This window comes from Protopterus annectens, chromosome 10.part0 (assembly GCF_019279795.1).
Source record: "Protopterus annectens isolate FY-2018-M chromosome 10.part0, PAN1.0, whole genome shotgun sequence".
Taxonomy (NCBI): Eukaryota; Metazoa; Chordata; order Ceratodontiformes; family Protopteridae; genus Protopterus; species Protopterus annectens.
Window position 1 is genome coordinate 1,668,956,574 of NC_056744.1, and position 24,313 is coordinate 1,668,980,886.

Sequence of the window (24,313 nt, forward strand, 5' to 3'; positions counted from 1 at the left end):
TCAAGAAGTACAGGAAAACAAATGTTCTGTGGCTAACAAAGTTTGCTGATGACTGCAAACAAGGAGCAGTCATTGAGTTCCCAAATGATGACAACATTTTACAAGAAGGACTAACACACGTGAATGACTGGTACCAAAGTCATGGTCTTAAACTCAATACAAAAAATGCATTATTGTACTCTTTGGCATAGGTGATGTCCCTGCAGATTACCATATTACTAACAACACCCTAGGCTCTAATCAGTGGTGAGAGATTTGGGCACATAGGTTGACAGCAACCTTACTTTTCATCACCACATCTCCACGGTGGTAAGGAAGGCCTTCTACATTGCTCACCTCATAAGCAAAGGCATAGCTTCCAGAACAAAAGAGGTTACAACTCCCCTGTACTTTCCCCTCATCAGGCCAATGGCAATAGTACAATGCTCCCTTTGTTATGTATCTAAACAGGCAGCTGCAGCAACTAGAGAGACCTCAAAGGTTCCTCACAAATTAAATTCAGGGTCGTCAGCATATCTTATGTGGACAGAGTAAAATCACTTTCACTATACTCTGCATTGTATAGACTACTCAGAAGTGACCTTTGCCTTGCATACAGAGCAACCTCTGATCCTCCCTTAATGGAAATGCTGCACAATTGTAAATCAAATGCTACACTATTCACTTGCTCTATGGACCCCACCTAGCATGTGACATTACAGGACTTGCTGGGAAGACAGATATGTCTCCCAGAGGTTGCCTCTCCTCTGGAATAAACTTCTAAAAAGGTTAAACAGAGCCCCTTGTTATCCCTTTTAAGCACAACTTGAATGACTGGATGGGAAACTGCAAATTCACCCCAGGAGTTTCACCCATGTCCCTCTTAAATAGGGGCAGTCTGTGCTAATTTAGATCTGCTTATAACATAGACCATATCTCTAGACCCTTAAGGGAACAAAAGTTGAACTTGGCTAGGCTTGTAAGGGCCATTAGCTTAGTAACCTTCTACAGTAAACTCTCAGCTAACTGGCACCAATGGGGATTTGTAGATGCCAGATAAGTGTAGTTTCTGGTTGCTTGAGCATTACTAATAAAAACAGACCTGACAAACACTATACCCTATACTATACCATACCATAAGCACTGTATTGATTTGCTTTTAATATTGAAATACAGTAACTGAAGGCCTGGCTGGAATAATAATATTTTAAACTTATATTTTCACTAGAAAGCATGGCGAGTGGAACGGTTTTCAGTGGCACACTGAGTGGATTGGAATTGAATGAATTGAATAGAAAGAGACAGAGAGTGAACGCATGTATGAAAGCAGAAGCAACTGTGTGTGAGAGATTGGAAAGATGTATGAAAGCTGAAGAGTGTGTGTGAGAGATCAGAGAAAGAGTGAGTGAATGCATGTATGAAAGCTGAAGAGACTGTGTGTGTGAGAGAGATTGGAGAGAAAATGTGGAATCTGATGCAAACTGACAGAGCGAGTATGGAGCAAGTGTTGACATTTTAGCGATTTGACTTGTTTGGTTTGCCTTATTCTCAGGATTGGGAGTGAAAGAATTTATTTGCATCTTCCTTATTAAAACTCAAACTATAAAAACGTAAGGTATGTTTTTGCGGGGGAAAACAGAACGTGCATTACATGAAAAACTGAAATGTTCATACTATCATGTATTTCTTCAATTTTTTCTGGTTGCTTGAGTTCCAGTTAACTGATGGTTTACTGTATCAACCTATGAACCTATGTATGTGTTAGGGCTGAAAAGACAACAGAGTGGGAAAATAAAACTCCATAGGTGGGCACTTTGGTTGCAGCCTTTAAATATTTCAGTGCAACACAGACTAGGCTTGATTCACCATAATGCAGAAGGCCTGTCTAGGGCTCACAGCCCATCTAGTGGCCTGAGACCAATGATATCAAGCTAGAGGGAGGTTAATGTAATACAGTTTGGTGGTTCTCACCAGGATGGTGTATACATATAGTGGAAAAATGCAGAAAACTGCTGCTTTAAAACAGGACATAAATAGTTTGAAAATGTAAAATGTTAGCCAAGTGATATATTGGCCGACAGGATTCCTGCATAGATTACTTGAATGTCCAATTATGTGGCATACAAGATAGACGTATGTAGCTCCTCCAATTGGAAATGTTGGCGTTTCACTGATGGAAACTATGACCTTGATCACCGGATTGGGGTGGAGTAGTGCAGGAAGCAATGAGATGCTGATGACTGTATGTGAGAAGACCTGGACATCTTCACAAGAGGAATGCAGAGAATCACATAAGAAGGGAGAACACTGCTTCTGAGTACCTGAACTTAAAAGAACTGCTGGAATTGAATTTCTGTGAAAAATGTCTGCAGTGGCTCCCTGACAAGCTTTTGCCTCACTTGTGGTCACCTCATACAACTATGATCACAAATGAGTGAAAAATGTGAGCAGCATCCAAAAGTAAACAACAAAAATAGTATTTCTGCAGGGGTGCAAGCCCCCACCTGCACTCCTTGATGTTAAAGGCTGCATCACCCACAGCTCTGCTACATACATAGACTAAACACAGGTTGCAACACCATGGGGAGAGGAAGAAATGTTCAGTACAAAAGCAATTACAGTTTCTGAGCAAAAGTCAAACAGTAGGCAAAAAGAAAAAAACAGCAATGCAAATGTCTCAAAATCCTTTAATAAAACTGAATAAAACACAAAGCTTAAGTCTCACAGGACACTTCCTCAGTGTAAAAAAGGAACAACTGCTACAATCACATCAATATATACAATTTAAAATACCTGCCAGCAAATGAAAACTGAAGAGTCAGTCACATGTCTAAGAGTACTTGTGTCATGATTCTGTCCAAGATTGCTAAGATGCACGAAGCACTTAATGCATTTCATACATTTATTTTGTTTATTCCCACTGAGTGGCATGACGCTGTTGTAAATTGCTGAGATGTGTGATACACTTACTGAACTCACTAGATTCATACTGCTTCAATCCCCTGTGAATGACATAATCCCAAAGATTGCTGAGGTTTCTGAACAACTTACTGCATTCGGTAAATTTATATGGTTTTGCTCTTTTTTTTTAATGTCTCCAAGTCTTTTGGGTTTCTAATACCATGATGGAAATGTACCCCACTCCTGAGTACAAACATGATTAAAGTTTAAGAAATTAGTATTGTTTCAGACTTTGATGTTAGTCAGAAGTGCTCTTCATAGCACCACTATGTGCACAGTAATGACTCCTGCAAATCGTACAGAGTTACATATATCAGTGACATATCTAAGTATGATTGTAAATTCTTTCGTTATAAGACGCATTGCTCCTACTACTATTGGAACTATCCGGGTATTCTTCCTCCACACTGCCCTCATTTCTGTCTGCAAATCCTGGCATTTTATGACTTTGTGTCCCTCTGTACATAAGACACGGTAGTCACAGGGTACACCAATTTCAATGATAAATGCTAGTTTTGTCTTCTTTTCATAGCCTACTACATCTGTTTTTCTTGCAGCTATTTTTTGAACTGTTTGGTGATCCCATGTGATATAAACTTCATTATTTTCTACAATGCTTTGTGGCTCACGTTTCCAGTGTTTTTCAGCTACCTCAATATTATTATGTTTGCACAATCCCCAGTGCGACAGTCCTACCACATTACTATGCCTTTCAGTATAGAGTCCTTCTGCCATTAGTATATCACAACTAGCAACAAGATGTGCAATTGTTTCCAATTCTGTTTTACAAAACCTACATTTTTCTGATTCTCCCACATATTCAATGGATTTTGTAAACCAATGTGTATGTAGTCCATTATCTTATCCTTTCATCTTTTGGTTTAAATTCATCTTTCCTTAACTATTCCTGCATTTGATCCTGATAAACAAGAGGTTGTTCGAAGAGTTTTCTATATTTCCTACTATACTTATGCATTTTCCACATTTCTTGCCTTCTCATCTGATCCTTCACCTTATATTCTTTCTTTTGCTTTTTGGCACATTCAGTTGCTGCATGATTTTTATCTACTTCTGGTTTGATTTCCATTCCTGCTTGACGCTGATGTGCTTCTGCTAAACTAAGCAGGGAAGTCATCTTAGACTTATTCTCCTCATCTTTCAAAACTTTCACTACATTTGGGTCTTGTGAGGACAACAAATATGTATGCAGTCCCACCACTGCAAATCTATACATGCAATCCATTTTGAGGAGGCCCCGACCTCCTTCAGAACGAGGAATACATAATCTTGGTATGCACTGATTTTTTACAAATTATTTGATGAGCATGAAACATCCTTCTTGTCTTCCTGTCCAAACTATCCAACACCTTTTGAAGCCAGTCACTCACTCCAAACCTGTAAGTTAGGACAAGAAGAGCAAATTGGTTTATAGCTTCCCATTTGTTCATGTAGTGTTGATCCTTCATGAATTGCTCACTATTTATACACTCCCTCTTACTCAATTTCTGTTATATCACAATCCTTTCCCAAATTGATGTTTTCTTGGTGCTGCTGCTTATTTGCTTTATAGGTTGCTTTTGCATGTTTATCAAGACTAAACAACATTCTTTTATCACCTGCAAAAGTTTTAAGCACTTGCAGTTGTGCTTTCAGTTCCTCATCCGATGAGCTATACAGTTTTAAATCATCTACAGAAAGATGACGAGAAGTCTTTCCACTTTGTTGTTTTCTGGGAACCACATTATAGCCATGACCTAATCTATTAGGTTGATAGCTTAATGGGTTAAGGTCAAGAAAAAAGAGCAGCGGTGACAGAGTCACCCTTGAATATCCCCCTTTGAATTTTTATCCCTGGAATAACTTGTCCTTTATCATGGCTTAACTGCAAAGTGGTTTGCCACTGTTTCATGGTCACTGTAATGTAACTAATCAGTGTAGGGAGTATCTTATACATTTTTAAGCACTCTTTTACTCATGAATGTGGGATAATGTCAAATGCTTTTTTGTAGTCAATCCATGCCATACTTAGATTCTTCCCCTTTTTACAGTTCTCCACTATGGCTTTAACAACAAATGATCCTTTGTTCCATATGACTTTCTTTTATTGCCCTTTTGTTCTACTGACAAAATTGAGTTTTCTTCTAAATGACAGTATCAATTCCCATGTAGAGTTTATATCTCTTTGGAAGGCAAGTTACTGGTCTATAATTTTTGGGGTAGCTTGCAGGTTCACTCTTAAGTAGGAGTATTGTTTCACCTGTTGTTAGCCAGATTGGTGTTGTTCAGGGTGATCATATAAATAGTTTTTAAGCATGGCTAGTGCTTCATCCAAAGATGTTAATACTTTTAACCAAAATCTGGGCACTCCATCTGGGTCTGGGGTTTTCCAATTAGAGGCTTTTCTTAACTTTGTTTCAATCTCTCTGGCTGTTACTTCATCCCATTTCATATCCTGTACCTTTAAACTTCTTAGTCTTTCTTTTACTTCTTTTATCCATTTATTATCTTTGTTGTATTCCACAGGATCTTCACAGATACTTCTCCAAAATGCATCTTTTTCTTCTTTTTGGTGGTCTTTCAATTCCTTTTACCTTGTTTCCAATTCTCTATAAAACCTTTTTGGGTCATTACTAAATTGCTTATTTTGTACTTTTCCTTTATATTTATTTATCTGTGTATCTTCTAAGTTTTTCCACCTGCACTGAAATTTTTAATTTGATATTTGTGATAGTGCAAGACAGATCCTGGTCTGTTCTAATACTGCGCACTGCTTTTATCACAGCTATCTTTCTTAGTATTTTTTGTTGATCTATTCCCTCTTCTATAGTCTTCTAACAGTGACGCTTCTTGTCTTAATTGCTTTATATTTGTCTCTATTCGATTCTTCCATGATGGTATTCAATTTCTCCCCTTCCTTTGCCTCACTACTCTGTGCTCTTGTGGTAGAACTTTATCAGTTATTAATTTAGCTGTATAATAACATATCCTGCTTACTTCTGTTACATCTCATGGTTCTCTATGGACAGTCCTAATTACTGTAATGTAAGATATATAATCACAGCGGAGCGACCATGAAACTTGATGTTTCTTCCCTTTACACCAGCATCCCTCATTGGGCGGGTCTTAAGGCCTTGGAGTATTGGCTAAACAAAACTAATTTATACCCCCCAGGGATGAATACTTTATTACTATGCATGGTGGAACACATTCTCACTAAAAATGTCTTTTATTTTCAACAAAACTGCTATTGGCAACTACAGGGCACGGCTATGGGTGCATCCTTTGCACCCATTTATGCTGATCTTTTTACGGGCTACATTGAAGAAATGATTATATATGACCCTATGCACAACATATACCTACCGGAGATTGATATATGGAGAAGATACGTGGATGACTGTTGGCTTGTATGGAAAGGAGGTGAGGAATACCTCCATGAATTTATTCAACATTTAAATGGGAACATCTGGGGCATTGAATTTACTGTGGAATACAATCAGAGTGAAATCAGTTATTTGGACATCCACTTAACACGACAGGGAGACAACACTCTCAGAACATCCGTCCACAGAAAATTCCCACAATATAACACTCTTCTGCATGCTGACAGTTTCCACCCTAAACATATCATCAGAAACATACCCAAATCACAATTCTTGCGGATGAAAAGGATTTGTTCCTCAGTGGATGATCTCAATAATCACCAAATTGATTTGACCAAGAGATTTTTATCTAGAGGTTATCCCACACGTACTATTGAGTCAGCAGTCCAACTTAGCCATGTCAAATCCAGGGAATCTCTTCTCCAATACAATACCAAATCTGACAACAAGGAATCTGATCTATGTAGATTTGTTGCTACTTATGGCAGGAACAGTGCCAATTTAGTAAATATAATCAATACTCATTGGAATATATTGAACTCACATCCCCTGTTGGAAGATTATCTTGGAGAACGATGTTATTTTTCTTACAGGAAAGGCAAAACCTTAGGATCATTATTTTCACATTATAAAAAAAACAGGGTTATTGATGATACCCTAACTCCAAGGACACTAACTGGGGACAAACTTGTAGGCATTTATCCATGTGGACATTGCAGTTTTTGCAACTATATTTTTAAAACCACCAGTTTCACTAGTAAGAACACTGGACAAATACATAACATACAATTTTTTGGCAATTGCAGTTCAGACTGGATCATTTATCTTGCCACATGTACATGTCAAGCATTTTACATTGGCCAAACGTCTATCCAGTTTCGTGTTAGGATCTCTGAACATCTTGGAGACATCAGAAACAAGAGACCAACCAATGCATTATACAGACATTTCATCAAACATCCAACGGCCAAATTTACATTTACCATCACTGATCACATTATAGGCACTAGATCCTTTAAAACAGGTTGGCATGACATATTAAATGCCAAAGAAAAGAGGTGGATTATCAAACTTGGGGGGCTTTTCCCCCCTGGATTAAATGATAAACTATAATTCGTAACCAACTACCACTTGCATTGTGTATGTATATTTATCTTTTACTTCATTAAGTTGTATAACTAATATTTTTGCATCCCAGCTCATCATAGGATTTTGTGGTTGGTATCTAATAATAGACATCTAATACCCAGATTTATGTTTCAGGTTCATATTTGGGTATGTATACATTTTTTATGTATTTCATTAATTTTGTCTATAATCATGGATATACCAGCTAATCGTTTCTTTTTTTAAATCCTAGATATATATGCAATAGAAAAAGGTTTTGAATATGTTTATTTCTAACCAATACTTTTGAATTTATGCTTTTGCTCTGACTTTATTTGTTTTATTATTTCAGGAAGTGATGTCACATGAATCCATTAATTAATATTATATAAGGTCATGCAGAATTGCTTTTGCTTACTGCACTACTGATGAAAGCCTTGCCGCTGAAACCGGTCTAGTTTCAGTCACAATAAAACTTATTTTGGATCTTCCTTGGTGCTGGCAGTTTTTCTTTTTGGGTCTATGAAACACACAGTCTCTGAATCCTTTCAGCATGTACTATGTATTTATTATAAAACGTATGAACAAATAAAGCGGTGAACGCTTTCGCATTTAAGCTTCATCGGAAAATGCCAGTATTAATAAGGGAATCATGTAACTTCTCTATTAGTACTGGCGTTACGCGTAAAACATGCTATAGGAATGCACTCTTATCTAGATCAAGTATGCACCCAGGATATGTATTTCAGAATCTAATAAAAGTTCAAGGCATGAGGGCATCCAGATTGAATCCCACGTCTGATGGCTTTGAGACTGAGATCAAAAACCTAGAGGATAGATTATTGGAGAGAGGGTATAGACATAATGAGATTAGCAAGAATTGGTCAGAGTTGGAGAGGCTGAGAGAGAGCTCTGCAGCCCCATATTTTGGACGAATTTGTGAGACTTTGAGGAGGGTGGCTCAAGATCCCATTGGGAATAATGGTCATATTACGATACCCCTCTTTTATACTAGTGATAATAAACAGATGGTTGAAGTCTTCTCTGAGAATTGGTCTATTTTACAAGTTGATACAGAAATCACTGAGATCGTAGGCAACAGTCCTAGGTTTCTTTATAAAAATAGAAAGAATTTAAAGAGGTTACTTTGTTATAAAAGGAGTAATAGTAATATGGACAGTGATGTAGGAATTATCCTACCATGTGGTGGTTGCAATTTTTGCTCCCTGATTAATACCTCCAGTATTTTTTATCACCCTGACTTACATAGGGACTTTGTGTTTCATGCCAATGCCATTTATAGAACTTCCAACGTGGTTTACCTAGCAGAATGTGTCACTTGTAGCTCATTCTATGTTGGGAAGACCAATAGGATCCTATGTGATAGGATCAGAGAACATGTGTATAACATCAGGAAGAGATCTGAACACAATTCACTCTCTAAACATATCATGCAAGTTGGTGATGCACATTCTTTTATATTCAGGGTTATTGAGAATTTCATACCCACCATTAGAGGAGGTGATGTCAGCAATCATACAGAATACAGAGAAACAAACTGGATTATCATTCTTAGAGCAGACAGGGGTAGTGGGCTCAATGAGAGGGCTTCCATTAAGCCCCTGCTAAAGGAAAGAAGAATTCAGAAATAACAGTTTATGTCTGATGCATATTTTTATATATAAATATTTATACAGATGCTTATATTAGGTGTTCACAAATTTACATCTACAAGTTTTTCTTTTTTATTTAATACCCTGTTTTTAAAAAAGTCTTCTTTCCTTGCATTTTATTTTTATTGTACATTGCGTTTTTAAGAATTCATTAGCACTTTAATTGAATTAATGTTTTGATTGGATATTGTGTTTTTGAATTTTTATAAATTTAGTGTCTTTGCCTGTTCGTTTTAAGGTCTGATGAAGCTTAAATGTGAAAGCGTTCACCGTTTTAATTGTTCATACGTTTTATAATAAATATATAGTACATGCTGAAAGGATTCAGAGACTCTATGTTTCATGGTCACTCCGCTGTGATTATATATCTTAAATTACTGTTGCTTATAACTGACTTGTGCAACAGAGTGTTTATCCTGTGGATTACGGCTTATCCTGTGGATTACGGTTTACTTCATTGTTATATTCAGTCCTAATTACTGTGTTCATTTGTTTTATCAGACTTCTGACTTTTGGGATTTTATTGACCTTCTGCAGTCTATTTCTTTCATTGATTTTAATATATCTATCTGATCCATTAGATCAAGCAACTCTTCCCTTAGTTCATTTTCTTCCAGACTGAGGGCACATCCTTTGTTTTCCACTTCCTGTGGGCATTCTATAGAAAGTTCTATAGCATGTCCCTGTGGCACCTTCTCTTCAATTTCATCCTGTGCCATCGGTTGCTCTGTCATATGGGAACTCACTGGCCTGTCACTCCTGAACACTGACTGCATCAGAGTTTCCACAGTCTCCTGTTTCTTCCCAAGCTGTCTAGCTTCAAGTGAATGTTTATACTGGTTTCCTGTTTAAGGCATCTGACCAATTGCTTCCTGTTTCACTGGCTTCTCCTTAATTTGGATATCCATTGCTCTATCCTGTTGTAGTGCTTTCTGCATTAGATTTTCTACACTGAATCCTTCCCTTTGCAGACAGTCCATAACTTCAACTTCCATTTCTGCTTTACTAATCTTTCTTCCACATTCCATCTTTGTGATATTAATTTTTTATTGTGAAATTTTCCATATCTAGATGCCTTTGCCTGTATTTCTCTTCGAATATCTTTGTGGCTGCCTTCTCTATATTAATTAACTTGTCTTTCTCCTTTGCATAAATATCGCACCATTTCAAATCTCTCTCTCTTTCCCATGTCCATTTTTTCTTTTTTATACTTTTCAAAAATGTCTACGTTCTGTTGTTTACATTTTTGCACTTCCTCAGATGCTTCTTTTTCCAAACAGATCAAAGTTTCTTGATCTATATATTGTTTTTCAAAAATCTGTTTTATTAATGAACGCACATTTTTATTTGAGGCTTCTTACAGTTTTTTCCTGTAAAAGCATTTTTCTTTTCTCTAATTTCTCTTTTAATCTCTTTTTATATGTTTTCTGTCTGGACATTTTAGGCTTTTTGCATAACAGTAACAATACATAATTTCTTTCTTATCCTCAACAGTCCACTCTATTGTCTTTATGGCTCTTCTTTGGCCTATTGGTTTTTGTGATTTTTTGTGGACTGCGACTTCCTTCTACAAGGAGGGCCATCCTTCCTCTGGGCCTGGCCTGGCCCCATTGTAGGAATATTTCCAGATTTTGAGGATTCTACACTGTCATTTTTTCCAGTCCTGGTACCGGTGTGCCTACCAGGAGTGGGTGCTTTTTTATCCTGGGATTTGTGCAGCCAGCTGTCTTTTTTGTTTTTGACTTACTTCTGTCCATGATATATGCTATACAAATACAGTCTATATATCAGTGTGTCCTTAGTGAGATTTTGTAAAAAAAAACAGGGTCCACCTCACGAAGGTACTCACCAAGACTTGAGGATAAATTCAACTTCAGCACTATTACTCCTTTGCTTGCTGAATTTTCATCTCTCCATTAGGAACTCAATGCTCAATCCTGTGTGAATGGGCTTGATGCTTTTTCAGGCCACTAGCACAGTTGAAAGACTTATTGCATTCAGTACATTTATATGGTTTCAATCCTGTATGAATGGCATAATGCTGTCGAAGACTGCCTAGCTGTGTGAAACACTTATTGCATTCAGTACATTTATATGGTTTCAATCCTGTGTGAATGACAAGATGCTGTTGAAGATTCCCTACCCATGCAAAACACTTACTGCATTCAGTACATTTATATGGTTTCAATCCTGTATGAATGACAAGATGCTGTTGAAGACTGCCTAGCCGTGTGAAAGACTTACTGCATTCAGTACATTTATATGGTTTCAATCCTGTGTGAATGACAAGATGCTGTTGAAGACTGCCTAGCTGTGTGAAACACTTACTGCATTCAGTACATTTATATGGTTTCAATCCTGTGTGAATGGCTTGATGATTTTTCAGGTTACTGGCATGTGTGAAACACTTACTGCATTCAGTACATTTATATGGTTTCAATCCTGTGTGAATGACAAGATGCTGTTGAAGACTGCCTAGCCGTGTGAAACACTTACTGCATTCAGTACATTTATATGGTTTCAATTCTGTGTGAATGGCTTGATGATTTTTCAGCTTACTGGCATGTGTGAAACACTTATTGCATTCAGTACATTTATATGGTTTCAATCCTGTGTGAATGACACGATGCTGTTTAAGATTGCCTACCCATGCAAAACACTTACTGCATTCAGTACATTTATATGGTTTCAATCCTGTGTGAATGGCTTGATGATGTTTCAGGTTACTGGGACATGTGAAAGACTTATTGCATTCTGTACATTTATGTTGTTTCATGCCTGTGTGAGTGGCACAGTGTACCTGAAGACTTCTGAGATATGTGAAGCACTTACAGCATTCAGTACATTTATATGGTTTCAGTCCTGTGTGAATGACTTGATGCTTTTTCAGGCTACTGGCACATGTGAAAGACTTATTGCATTCAGCACACTTGTGTGTTTTTTTCCATACATGGAATCTCTCAACTGTGCCACGTTCAGAGCTCTTGCTGCAGCCGTGTCTTGAGTGAAGTGTTACAGAAGGAGTGAGAGACAGCTCATCATATACCTTCACAGGCTGAGCACGTGGCTGCAGATGCTCTGTCAGGTGACGTGTCGCAGGTGTTCCATTGTCACATTCAGGGGTTTGGCGGCTCTGATACTCTGATGGAACCTGTGGTACATCAGTGAGACAAACCTTGTCAATGTCCTTTGCAGGCTGATACCTCTGCTGGAGGTTAATTGTAGGGTCATGGAGCTGTGATGTCACAAGTGTTGGCTGTTGACTGCAATTCGCATTGCAGTCTGTACTCTTCATACCTAGAACAGATTATTTGAAAGTATTTTATTGCAAGAACAAAAGAAATATGCAATGTATTCCATCACAATGATGTGTGTACAAGTTTAGCAATTTAAAAAGTTTGGATTTGTTTTTGTTCATAATTATTTTATTCTGTTATTACTAACATCACTAATAAAATAAGGTTAAGTAGTTCAGTTTCATCTTTTATCAGAATTTGTTCACTGTGAGAAGCTGTTTAATTTATTTCTGTCAACTGCTCTTTCATATCAGGTAGCCTAAATCACAAACTTAACTGCTGCTTTACAGTTCTGTAATACTGACATATAGCTGTCTTCTAACCTTTCTGCCCCTGTATACTCTTCCCTCCTCAATAACCATTGTCCTCGCATCTAACTTCCAGCATTCAGTTTTAGGTAATTTCAGATGCACGCTTCACAGTTTGGTCTCTGTTGTTTCCCCATTCACCCCCTTTTGTTAATGTACCGTCTACTACAATATTGTTCATACCCTATCAAATAACTATTTGTAATCACACTCTTTACAACAAATTCTCTCCAACATCACCCAGTCTTGATTAAGAGCCAAAGGGACATAATCCTGCTTTTCCTCCTCTCTTTCCTGAAACAGCTTTGGAAGTCTTCCCATATGTCAAGAATTTTACTACAGCAGTGATCCATGATAAAATATACATTTTACAGTTGTGTGAACAACTCACTATAACTGTAGGACTTTAAGTAGGATCACTTTTGTAGTTACAGCTCCAACACCTTTAGGAGGTTTAGTCCTGCTGCATCCTAGAAGGGCAGTGAAAGCATAAATCAGGCATGGAGACTGCCCTTGTACTTACATGTACATAAATCAGGCATGGAGACTGCCCTTATACTTACATGTACATAAATCAGGCATGGAGCCTGCCCTTAAACATACACATACATAAATCAGGCATGGAGCCTGGCCTTATACTTACATGTACATAAATCAGGCATGGAGACTGCCCTGATACTTACATGTACATAAATCAGACATGGAGCCTGCTCTTATACTTACATGTATCTGTCTCAATCCTTAGCTTTGAAGGGCAGGGCACTACAGTTTGATTGTTACAAAAATGAATTATGATGTAAGCTCTCCATTCACAGAACACAGCTTTCATCTTAAATGGTAGGGAAAAAAAGATGATGAGGGCTGACTGCCTCCTTATCAAGGACTTTGGTATGCATCTTTACATAAACAGGAATCTGTGTTCATATGTTTACAGAGCTTTGGAACGTGAGATGGCTGGGCACATACCTTCCTGCAGGTAATCCCAATATGTTAAGAATTGTGCCACAGTACCCATCTTACACACAAATATAAACAATAGTTTGTTGCAGCATTATAGGAAGAGAGCATACTGTAAAAGAGCGATGTCAGCTTCAACACCAAAAATGTGGACTCCCCCACTCTAGAAAGATGTATTTCCTTATAATACCCACCACTAAGCTGCATTACTGTGCTTAGCAAACAATTTCGGTATGTCTCTCAAGTGTTTTTTTTATTGTACAGTCCTGGCATTCTGATGGACATTTTTCTCTGTTTTTAAGTAAGAGTAGTCCATTCCTTGTATATTTCTAATGGAAAACTTTACATATTGTAGTTTCAGAAACAGCTAGGTTGTTCTCAGCAGATATGCATACTGACTGTTTATCTGCAAGAGAGAACCTGTTACTGTGCTAGTGTGTCTATTTACATTTGAATTTTGCTACTGAAAAATACTGATAAATACTAGACATTGTGGTACTTATCACTTTGTAGAAGTAATGCAAAATGTTATCTAACAAACACATTTTAAACCCAGCACAATTCTGTGGTAATAAACACTACCCGAAATACCCAGTCATTCTTCACTTTGTGGAGCTGTTACATGTTCACTTTTCCAGACTCGAATTCACAAACACGTTGCTTTGATTATCATGAAGTTTGTTACAGTCATAATAAGGTTTATACCTGTTTTGCCCAATATAGTTACCCAACTTCAATTTAAACTTTCTTGGGGGGTGTCTGGGAGGAAACAGTTAAATACAGTGAGCTGTTATGGCAGATAAAACTGAATGTTTGCAGAATTCCTGGAATAAATGAGAATGACAAGGAACCATTTAACAGTTTGCTTAAACTTAGAGCTCCTAAACAACAGATTCCATGCAGATCTGTCCTTTACAAATCTGTTTTTGCATTCTTGTAATCTTATTTACCTGTATCACAGTCTGTAATAACAGATAATTGGAATTTATTGTTGCATTTTTGTACTGCAGTTAGTTAGGTCTAATGGTTTACAAGTGGTTGCTTTGGATCATGTGATTTCATGGTGCTTTAAATGCAGTCTCTACATTATAGAATTTAGAATAGAAGTCCATTTATTTTGAGGAGCAAATTACTTAATTACATTAAAGCTTTGGAAGGTTGACTGTGTAGCGTGTTTTCACATGTTTTGTTCTTTGTATCATGGTTTGCCTTTTGTACCCATATTTTTTGAATAATTTCTGAAAGCTAAATGACATTCAAATTTAACACTTATCCAACATAGATTATCTCATTGAGAGGCTAGGCAAAGCAAGGTTTTTAACCACCAAAGGCTTCAGAAAAGGATACCAGCATATTTATTTTACCCATAAAGCCAGAAGGAGAAGATGGCATTCTCCACCCAACAGGTTATTTTCATTATGCTGTCTTACCTTTTACACTTCACAGAACTCCTGTCACCTTTCAAAAGCTCATGGATAAGGCTCTGAAACCTCATGCCTGTCCCTTGAAGACACAGCCATTTATACAAACAGTGGGATCACAGTTAGACAATGTACAAACTGTGTTGGACTCTCTAAAACAAGGAGGACTTGCACTTAAAGTTGCCACAAGTATGCTTTGCATGACTGAAGACAGCAACATAGGCTATGGGACTGCGAGAGGGGTAATTGGATCTCAAACAACAACCTAGACTATGGGACTGCGAGAGGGGTAATTAGATCTCAAACAACAACCTAGTCTATGGGACTGCGAGAGGGGTAATTAGATCTCAAACAACAACCTAGGCTATGGGATTACAAGAGGGGGAACTAGACTTCAAACAGCAACAGCCTAGACTATGGGACTGCAAGAGGGGTAATTAGACCTCAAACAGCAGCAACCTAGGCGATGGGACTGTGAGATGGGTAACTAGACTGGTAACTAGATCTCAAACAGATAAAACAGAAACTATCAAAAACTGGGCTATACTCAGTACCAAATGAAAATGAAACTAGCATGCTGCTTACAAAAGTTTGTACCCAGCATTGTAAGGTGCTTTTGACAACTTGAAAACTATGCTATGTTCAGAAAGTACAGTTGTGTACACTTACCATAAATGTAGATGTTAGAGTGTATTCACTGTTGCAGTCATCACATTTGGATTATCTGCTTGCAGTAGCCCTCAGTTGGCCTGATTATCAAAGTCTTGAGTCCTGCTTCGGTTGCTGTCTCATCTTGCATTACGTCAGGTAGTCAGGGGTATAAAGTATGCAGCCAACACCATTACATCAGTTTTTCTTGCCCCAGATGTCAGGTGGCCACATAATGGGAAGAAATTATATAAAAGGTTACTCCTCCAACAAAAAAGCAAATACACCAAAAAGCTTTAAGCATAGTAAACAAGAATAGAGGTATAGTCGATAGAAGTCAGGGGGCTGGAGGGAGGGTAACCAGGACTGCAACAGTCAATACACTAGAACATCTACATTTATGGTAAGTGTACACAACTGTACTATGTTCTTCGTGTTTCATTGTTGCAGTCATCACATTTGGGTAGATTCCCAAAGCTAAGGATGGGAGGAGGTAACTAGATAGCAGTAGGACCAGCTATAAGGCCCTGCAAGACTGCAGTGGCAAAGCCAGCTCTGGATTTAGAAAAAATTGGCAAGTGGTAATGCTTGGTGAAAGTAGCAGCTTTTAGGATGTCACCTGGTAGGGACACCTCTGAGAAAGGCTGTACAGATAGATGCAGCCCTGCTTGAATGTGGTCTTATCCCTGTGGGGTAGGTTTTCCATGGTGCTTATAGCAGAAATGAATGCAATGGCCTATCCACTTAGAAATGGCTTGCTTTGAAATAACCTTCCCCTCTGCCCCTGCAGCAAATGCAACCAGCAGCTGTTCAGATTTCCTGAGAGTTTAGTCCTGTCCAAGTAAAATCTAAGTTGTCTGTGCACGTCCAAGGAGTGCAGTATTCGTTCCCTTTTGTTCTGTGGATTAGAAAAGAAGGTTGGCAAATGGATGGACTGATTAAAGGCCACACTGGATACCACCTTGGGCATGAAGGAGGGATTGGTCCTGAGGGACACCCTGCCCACATGAAAAATTATGAAAGGCTCCACAGCCATGAGGGCCTGTAATTCAGACACCCTTCTTGCTGAAGTGATGGCTAGAAGGAAGGCTGTTTTCCAAGAAAGGAATTTCAACACTGCATTTGCAGCTGGCTCGAAGGAAGGTAGAGTGAGCTTTTTCAATACAAAGTTAAGTTCCCAGGCTGGTGTAGGGGCTCTCCTGGGTGGTCTTAAGTTTTTGGCCCCTCTGAGGAATTGCTTCAGCAGTGGATGAGAGAAGAGGGGTGGTTCTGTATTGTAATGAGCTGAAATGGCTGAGGCATGAATTTTGATGGGGTAAAAGGAAAGGCCCTTGTGAAGCATCTTAGTTAAGTATTGAAGAATCTGAGGTAAATTAGGCACCACTGTGCCCATCCCCTGAATTTGGCTCCAGGAACAGAATCGTTTCCATTTTTCAGCATAAGATTTTCTAGTACTAGGCCTCCTTGCCTCCAGAATGACATTCATCACTTGCTTACTGAGGGATGGTAACAGAGAGATCAGGTAATTAGCCAGGCTGCCAGGTTCAGGGTTTGAAGCTATGGGTGCAGAATCTGACCCTCCGGCTGAGACAGTTGAGTAGGGGTCTGAAGCAGGTGCCATGGTGCCAGCAGTGACACACTGCGGAAGAGGGGGTACCAGTGTTGGCGTGGCCAGTCTGGTGCAAATCAGTATTGTCCTTGGTTTGTCCTGTTTGATCTTTAGTAGTACCTTGGAGATGAGAGGCAAAGGGAGAGAGGCATAAACTGTTTTTCCAGGTGAAAGACAGGGCATCCACTTTCGAAGCTTGTTTGTGGGGAGTCCTTGTGCACAATGTGTCCAATTGGTAGTTCTGGGGGGAGGCAAACAGGTCTATCTCTGGGCTCCCCCATTTGTTTCTCAAAATGTTGAATATCTTTGGTTCCAGTTTCCATTTGTGTGGGTCTATGCGATTTCTGCTTAGGTCATCTGACAGTGTATTTAGCTTTCCTGGCAGGAATTGAGCCTGTAGGTGCACTTGGTAGCTCAAGGCTGTGTTCCACAGAGCCATGGCTAGTCTGCAGAGTGGGTATGAGTGGGTTCCCCCCTGCTTGTTTATGTACCACATAACAGTGGTGTCGTCCATCTTTACCAATGATTGTACAGAAAGAATGTGGTCCTTGAAGGCTGTCAGAGCATTCTATACAGCTAACATTTCTTTTCGATTGATATGTAAGTGCATTTGACTTGGGTTCCATTTGCCCTGAATGCACTGCCCTGCCAAGTGAGCCACCCATGCATAGTCTGATGCATCTGTTGTTAGGAGTTGGGTGGCAGGAGGTAGAGTGAATGGCAGTCCCTTGTTTTGGTGGCAGGCCTCTGCCCACCAAAGAAAGTCTATCTGTAAACAAGGTATAATAGAAATCATTGATTCTAGATCCTGAGAATGTTGACACCATAGGCTTTTTAGATACCATTGTAGTTTCCTCATATGCAGTCTTGCATATGGAATTAGTAAACTGCAGGAGGCCATGAACCCTGGGGCTTGCAGTATTTTCCTTGCCGATAGCTGGGTCTTTGTGGCCAGTAGTTTTAAGTAGGCTGTCAAATTAACTTTTTTCTCTGGCGTGAGGTAGGCCATCTGGGAAGTTGTATTCAAGCTTGCTCCCAGGAATACAAATTGTTGGTAGGGTACAAGATGTCATTTCTTTTCGTTTATGGTGTACCTCAGAGAAGTTAGCAATTTCTTTACAAATGCCAGATGATTTAATAGTGTGTCCTGGCTTTCTGCCTGAATTAGACAATCGCCCAGGTGTGGGTATATTTGAATATTTCTTTGCCTGCAAAATGCAATGACTGGAGCCAGGCACTTTGTGAATACCCTGGGCACAGTATATAAGCCAAAGGGCAGTGCAGAGAACTGATAGTGCATGTAGCCTGCTCTGAAGTGAAGGTATCTTCTGCTAGATTCCCTTATTGGGATGTGCAGGTAAGGCTTCCTTTAAATCCAGTGTTGCCAACCAGGCATCTTTGCCTAGCATGGGAAGAAGCTGATGAAGAGTTAGCATCTTGAATTTTGGGATCACCAAAAATGTGTTTAGGATAGATATGTCCAGGATAGGAAGCCAGGAATTGTCTTTTCTGGGTACCAGGAAAAGTCTTGAGTAGAAACCTTGCCCCCATTCTTCTTCTGGAATATGTTGAATAGCCCTGATGCTTAAAAGAGGGAGAACTTGCTTTTGAGCCTCTGCCCACTGATTTGGGGGTAGGTCTGGCCAGTCATTTGGGGTTAGTAAGGAGTGGAAGTGGAATCTGTATCCTTGGGAAACTATATTTAAAACCCATTTGTTCTGGGTAATGAGTTCCCAATTTTTTGCATGCAGGGCAATCTTTCCCCCTAAAGGAACAGTCAGTTGAGCAGGGCTTGGAATGTTTAAAGTTAAGTCATTGAGACAGTTTACCATAGGGGGGAGAGTCTTACTACTCCCTGCTTTGGAAGTGAGAGCCCCCCCCCCCACTGCTTAGGCCTGTGAGTACCTTGCGAATGAAGCCTGGGTGTTCTGCTTGTTCTGGGTTTGAACTGAGAAGGCCTGGAAGAGGCAGGAAAGGACCAATTCTTAGAGGGCCAATGCTTACTAAATCTGGTAGTTTGTACTTGCAGGAAATCTTTAACAGTTTGCATAAATTTAGCTTTTTCCTCCATCTTTTTAAGTACTTCTGCTTTGTTGCCAAACAGGCAGTCTTGGTTTAAGGGAGCATCTAGTAATTTAGCTTTAACATGATCTGGCAAAGATTGCTCCTTAAGCCAATCATGCCTTCTAAGTACAGACCCAGTGACAGCAGCCCTGCAGGATGTCTTAATGAATCAAAACCATATTGCAAAGTATGTTTTCCAACTTGTTCAGCAGAATGCATTAAATCCCTCAATTCTTTATTTTCAGCACAGTCAGGAATTAACATAATTTTCTGTTTAAGCAATCCAATAATATGCTGCTGATACTTTAACATATGAAACTGGCAGTTTAAAGCCCTAATGGCTAAAGTTGCAGAAGTGTATACCTTCTTACCCCATCTATCCAGGGCCCTGGAATCTCTATCAGATGGGGTAGGATTTTTGGCAGTAGTAGCCTTAATGCCCTTGGGTCCCTGTGAAATGGTCTCAGGATCTGCAGTAGGATTTTTAAAGAGGAACTTGTGAGAGTCGGGTACCCTGTAATACCTATCAGGTTTTCTGGGAGCAGGAGGTAAAGTGTCAGGGGCCAGGCTAGATTCCGAGAAGGTATCATCACCAATGACTAGTACAGTAGGGATAGCTAAAGGCCTGTGTTGAGGCAGGAGTAAGAATTCCCTAAGCCTCTTTTTGGAGTAATCCTAGCTTTCCCAGTGGAAATGCTCCCTAGTAGTATGCAAGGTTTCACCAAAAGAGAAATCCTCTGGAGGGGAAGCAGAGGGAATGGATTCCTCTGCATCAGAATCCTCAAAGGTAGATAAGGGAAAATCCAGGTCATCAGAGAAAACAGAAATTTCAGAATCCTGATCAGAAGGAAAATCAGTCCTAGGTCTCAGAGGGGGAAGGGTGGCTTCCCCTGATTAGAGTAATAAGGTCTTCAGCCATTCTTATCATTTGTTTTTTAGGCATAAGGGCCTGACCATGGAGTCTGGGCGTCGGTTTTCTAGGCATAGATCGAGTTTTAGGCCTTGAAGAAGAAGATGGCGTCAGTTTAATATGCAGGTCAGTAGGCCTGAATACACTCTCAGAAGCCGGTGCCTGCACAGTGGCTCTGGACCCATCCAAGGTAGAGACATCTGCAGGTTCCACAGTCGAAGAAGCATCTCGCAGCATACCGTACTCCGAATGAGTCTCAGTAGAGGGCTGTGAATCTGAAGTAGCGGGTATCAGGGGCTGCAAAAGCACCTCACTGAGTACCGGGGAACTGGCGACTAGCTTAGGAGAAGCGTCGCCGGCAGCTTTGGACCTATGCAGTCTGTCTCTCTCTTTATCTTTGCATGTTTTCGGAATGTCGGTAGTTGGGTGGCTTACCGAAGCCATTTCTGTATAACTGAACCGAGTACCAAAATATTTGGATGCATAAATGAACCGATGACGAATAGCACGAAATTTGAATAAGGCACAAAACTGACAGCGAGGTACGTCGTGGTCTGGGCCTAAGCAAGGAATGCAGAATGAAAATCTTTATGAGGTATTTGCTTTTCACAAGAAATACAGTTGTTAACTTTTACTGACATCGGATTAGAGCAAGAAACAGGATCCACAATGGTGTACTTAGCTTAGTTGAAGACTTTGGATCTGAAACTCAAAAATGTAAATTTCAGGAGTCTGCCAACCGGCACTTGCGAACTGCTTCTGCTTTGGGCACCGCACGGCAAGAAAGACTGATGTAATGGCATCGGCTGCATGCTTTATACTCCTGACTACCTGACATCATGGAAGATGAGACAGCAACCAACACATGACCCAAGACTTTGATAATCAGGCCGACTGAGGGCTACTGCAAGCAGATAACTCAAATGTGATGACTGCAACAGTGAAACATGAAGAACATCCAGTCCTGACTGCCCTGGCATTACTAAACTTTTGTTGTATACACTGATGCATCTCTCACTGAGTTAGATGCTGTTACCTCAGAAAGTAGGTGGTGAGAAATAACTTTCTCCTTGAGTAGTAGACAAGGTAAGTATGTCTGAGAAAAAGATATTCTGCAACAGAGAGGGAATGTCTCAGTATTAAGTGGAGACATGTGTACCTACAGCATTACTTAATAGAATACAGCTTCACTTTGGTAACTGACCGTGCACTCCTACAGTGGTTGTATAAACAGGATGTCAAAGTAAATCTGACTAGAGAGGGTGTATCATTACATCCATTTAATATCACTACCTGATACAGACCTGGCAGTAGCCACTTGAATGCAGATGGGTTATTCTGCTCTCATAACTGATTTCATTCCCTACAAAACCATGGATTCTATGCTGGGAAGGGTTTTTTATGGGATAGTGGCAGTCAAAAGTGTTAGAAATGCTGTTATAAGGTAGTGTGTATATACCACATAATGTGGTATGAATACAGTGATGGTGCATATATGCCATAACTGTATAAATTAGGACAGTAGAGGTTAATTTTGATACACTTAAAATGTGTTTGATTATGGACATATGGGTAGGAATGACAAGTTAGCATGTCTTTGGCTTATGGACTTGGTTTTAAGCAACAATTTTATTTATTTTAAAGGTGAGTTCTTCCAGCAGATCCAAGGGGTAGCCATGGGGGCAGCTTGTGCCCCCACATATGCTAATCTTATTTTAGCATTTTGCATAAACCCATGGGACCCATTGAAGGCGAACAGCTGAGGTACCAGGATGGAAAGAATAAAGATGGATGTTAGCTACTTCTGTGTCTTCCTTTGAATTTCGTGGTGTTTCTGTTTCTGAAGAAATTTGAGGTTTGCCTTCTAGAGGTGTGTTGTTTCTGGCAGGAATTGAGCCTGTAGGTGCACTTGGTAGCTCAAGGCTGTGTTCCACAGAGCCATGGCTAGTCTGCAGAGAGGGTATGAGTGGGTTCCCCCCTGCTTGTTTATATACCACATAACAGTGGTGTCATCCGTCTTTACCAATGATTGTACAGAAAGAATGTGGTCCTTGAAGGCAGTCAGAGCATTCTATACAGCTAACATTTTTTTTCGATTGATATGTAGGTGCATTTGACTTGGGTTCCATTTGCCCTGAATGCACTGCCCTGCCAAGTGAGCCACCCATGCATAGTCTGATGCGTTTGTTGTTAGGGTTTGGGTGGCAGGGGGTAGAGTGAATGGCAGTCCCTTGTTTTGGTGGCAGGCCTCTGCCCACCAAAGAAGCAATATCTGTAAACAAGGTATAATAGGAATCATTGATTCTAGATCCTGAGAATGTTGACACCATAGGCTTTTTAGATACCACTGTAGCTTCCTCATATGCAGTCTTGCATATGGAATTAGTAAACTGCAGGAGGCCATGAACCCTGGGGCTTGCAGTATTTTCCTTGCCGATAGCTGGGTCTTTGTGGCCAGTAGTTTGAAGTAGGCTGTCAAATGAACTTTTATCTCTGGCGTGAGGTAGGCCATCTGGGAAGTTGTATTCAAGCTTGCTCCCAGGAATACAATTTGTTGGCAGGGTACAATATGTCATTTATTTTCGTTTATGGTGTACCTCAGAGAAGTTAGCAATTTCTTTACAAATGCCAGGTGATTTAATAGTACGTCCTGGCTTTCTGCCTGAATTAGACAATCGTCCATGTGTGGGTATATTTGAATATTTCTTTGCCTGCAAAATGCAATGACTGGAGCCAGGCACTTTGTGAATACCCTGGGCACAGTATATAAGCCAAAGGGCAGTGCAGAGAACTGATAGTGCATGTAGCCTGCTCTGAAGCGTAGGTATCTTCTGCTAGATTCCCTTATTAGGATGTGCAGGTAGGCATCCTTTAAATCCAGTGTTGCCAACCAAGCATCTTTGCCTAGCATGGGAAGAAGCTGATGAAGAGTTAGCATCTTGAATTTTGGGATTACCAAAAATTTGTTTAGGATAGACAGGTCCAGGATAGGAAGCCAGGAATTGTCTTTTCTGGGTACCAGGAAAAGTCTTGAGTAGAAACCTTGCCCCCATTCTTCTTCTGGAACATGTTGAATAGCCCTGATGCTTAAAAGAGGGAGAACTTGCTTTTCAGCCTCTGCCCACTGATTTGGGGGTAGGTCTGGCCAGCCATTTGGGGTTAGTAAGGAGTGGAAGTGGAATCTGTATCCTTGGGAAACTATATTTAAAACCCATTTGTCCTGGGTAATGAGTTCCCAATTTTTTGCATGCAGGGCAAACTTTCCCCCTTAAGGAACAGTCAGTTGAGCAGGGCTTGGAATGTTTAAAGTTAAGTCATTGAGACAGTTTACCATAGGGGGGAGTCTTACTACTCCCTGCTTTGGAAGTGGGAGCCCCCCCCACTGCTTAGGCCTGTGAGTACCTTGCGACTGAAGCCTGGGTGTTCTGCTGGTTCTGGGTTTGGACTGAGAAGGCCTGGAAGAGGCAGGAAAGGACCAATTCTTAGAGGGCCAATGCCTACTAAATCTGGTAGTTTGTACTTACAGGAAATCTTTAACAGTTTGCATAAATTTAGTTTTTTCCTCCATCTTTTTAAGTACTTCTGCTTTGTTGCCAAACAGGCAGTCTTGGTTTAAGGGAGCATCTAGTAATTTAGCTTTAACATGATCTGGCAAAGATTGCTCCTTAAGCCAAGCATGCCTTCTAAGTACAGACCCAGTGACAGCAGCCCTGCAAGATGCCTCTATAATGAATCAAAACCACATTGCAAAGTATGTTTTCCAACTTGTTCAGCAGAATGCATTAAATCCTGCAATTCTTTATTTTCAGCACAGTCAGGAATTAACATCATTTTCTGTTTAAGCAATCCAATAATATGCTGCTGATACTTTAACATATGAAACTGGCAGTTTAAAGGCCTAATGGCTAAAGTTGCACAAGTGTATACATTCTTACCCCATCTATGCAGGGCCCTGGAATCTCTATCAGACAGGGTAGGATTTTTGGCAATAGTAGCC

General features: G+C 39.9%; 1 protein-coding gene across 1 annotated transcript; it reads right to left on the reverse strand.

Moving 5' to 3' along the window:
- Window positions 1-10,583: 10,583 nt before the first annotated feature.
- Window positions 10,584-12,455, reverse strand: LOC122813878 (zinc finger protein 501-like). Its single transcript, XM_044086419.1, has one exon. It carries the CDS (start codon window positions 12,396-12,398, stop codon window positions 11,028-11,030), a length of 1,371 nt encoding a protein of 456 aa, XP_043942354.1. The 5' UTR covers window positions 12,399-12,455; the 3' UTR covers window positions 10,584-11,027.
- Window positions 12,456-24,313: the final 11,858 nt, after the last annotated feature.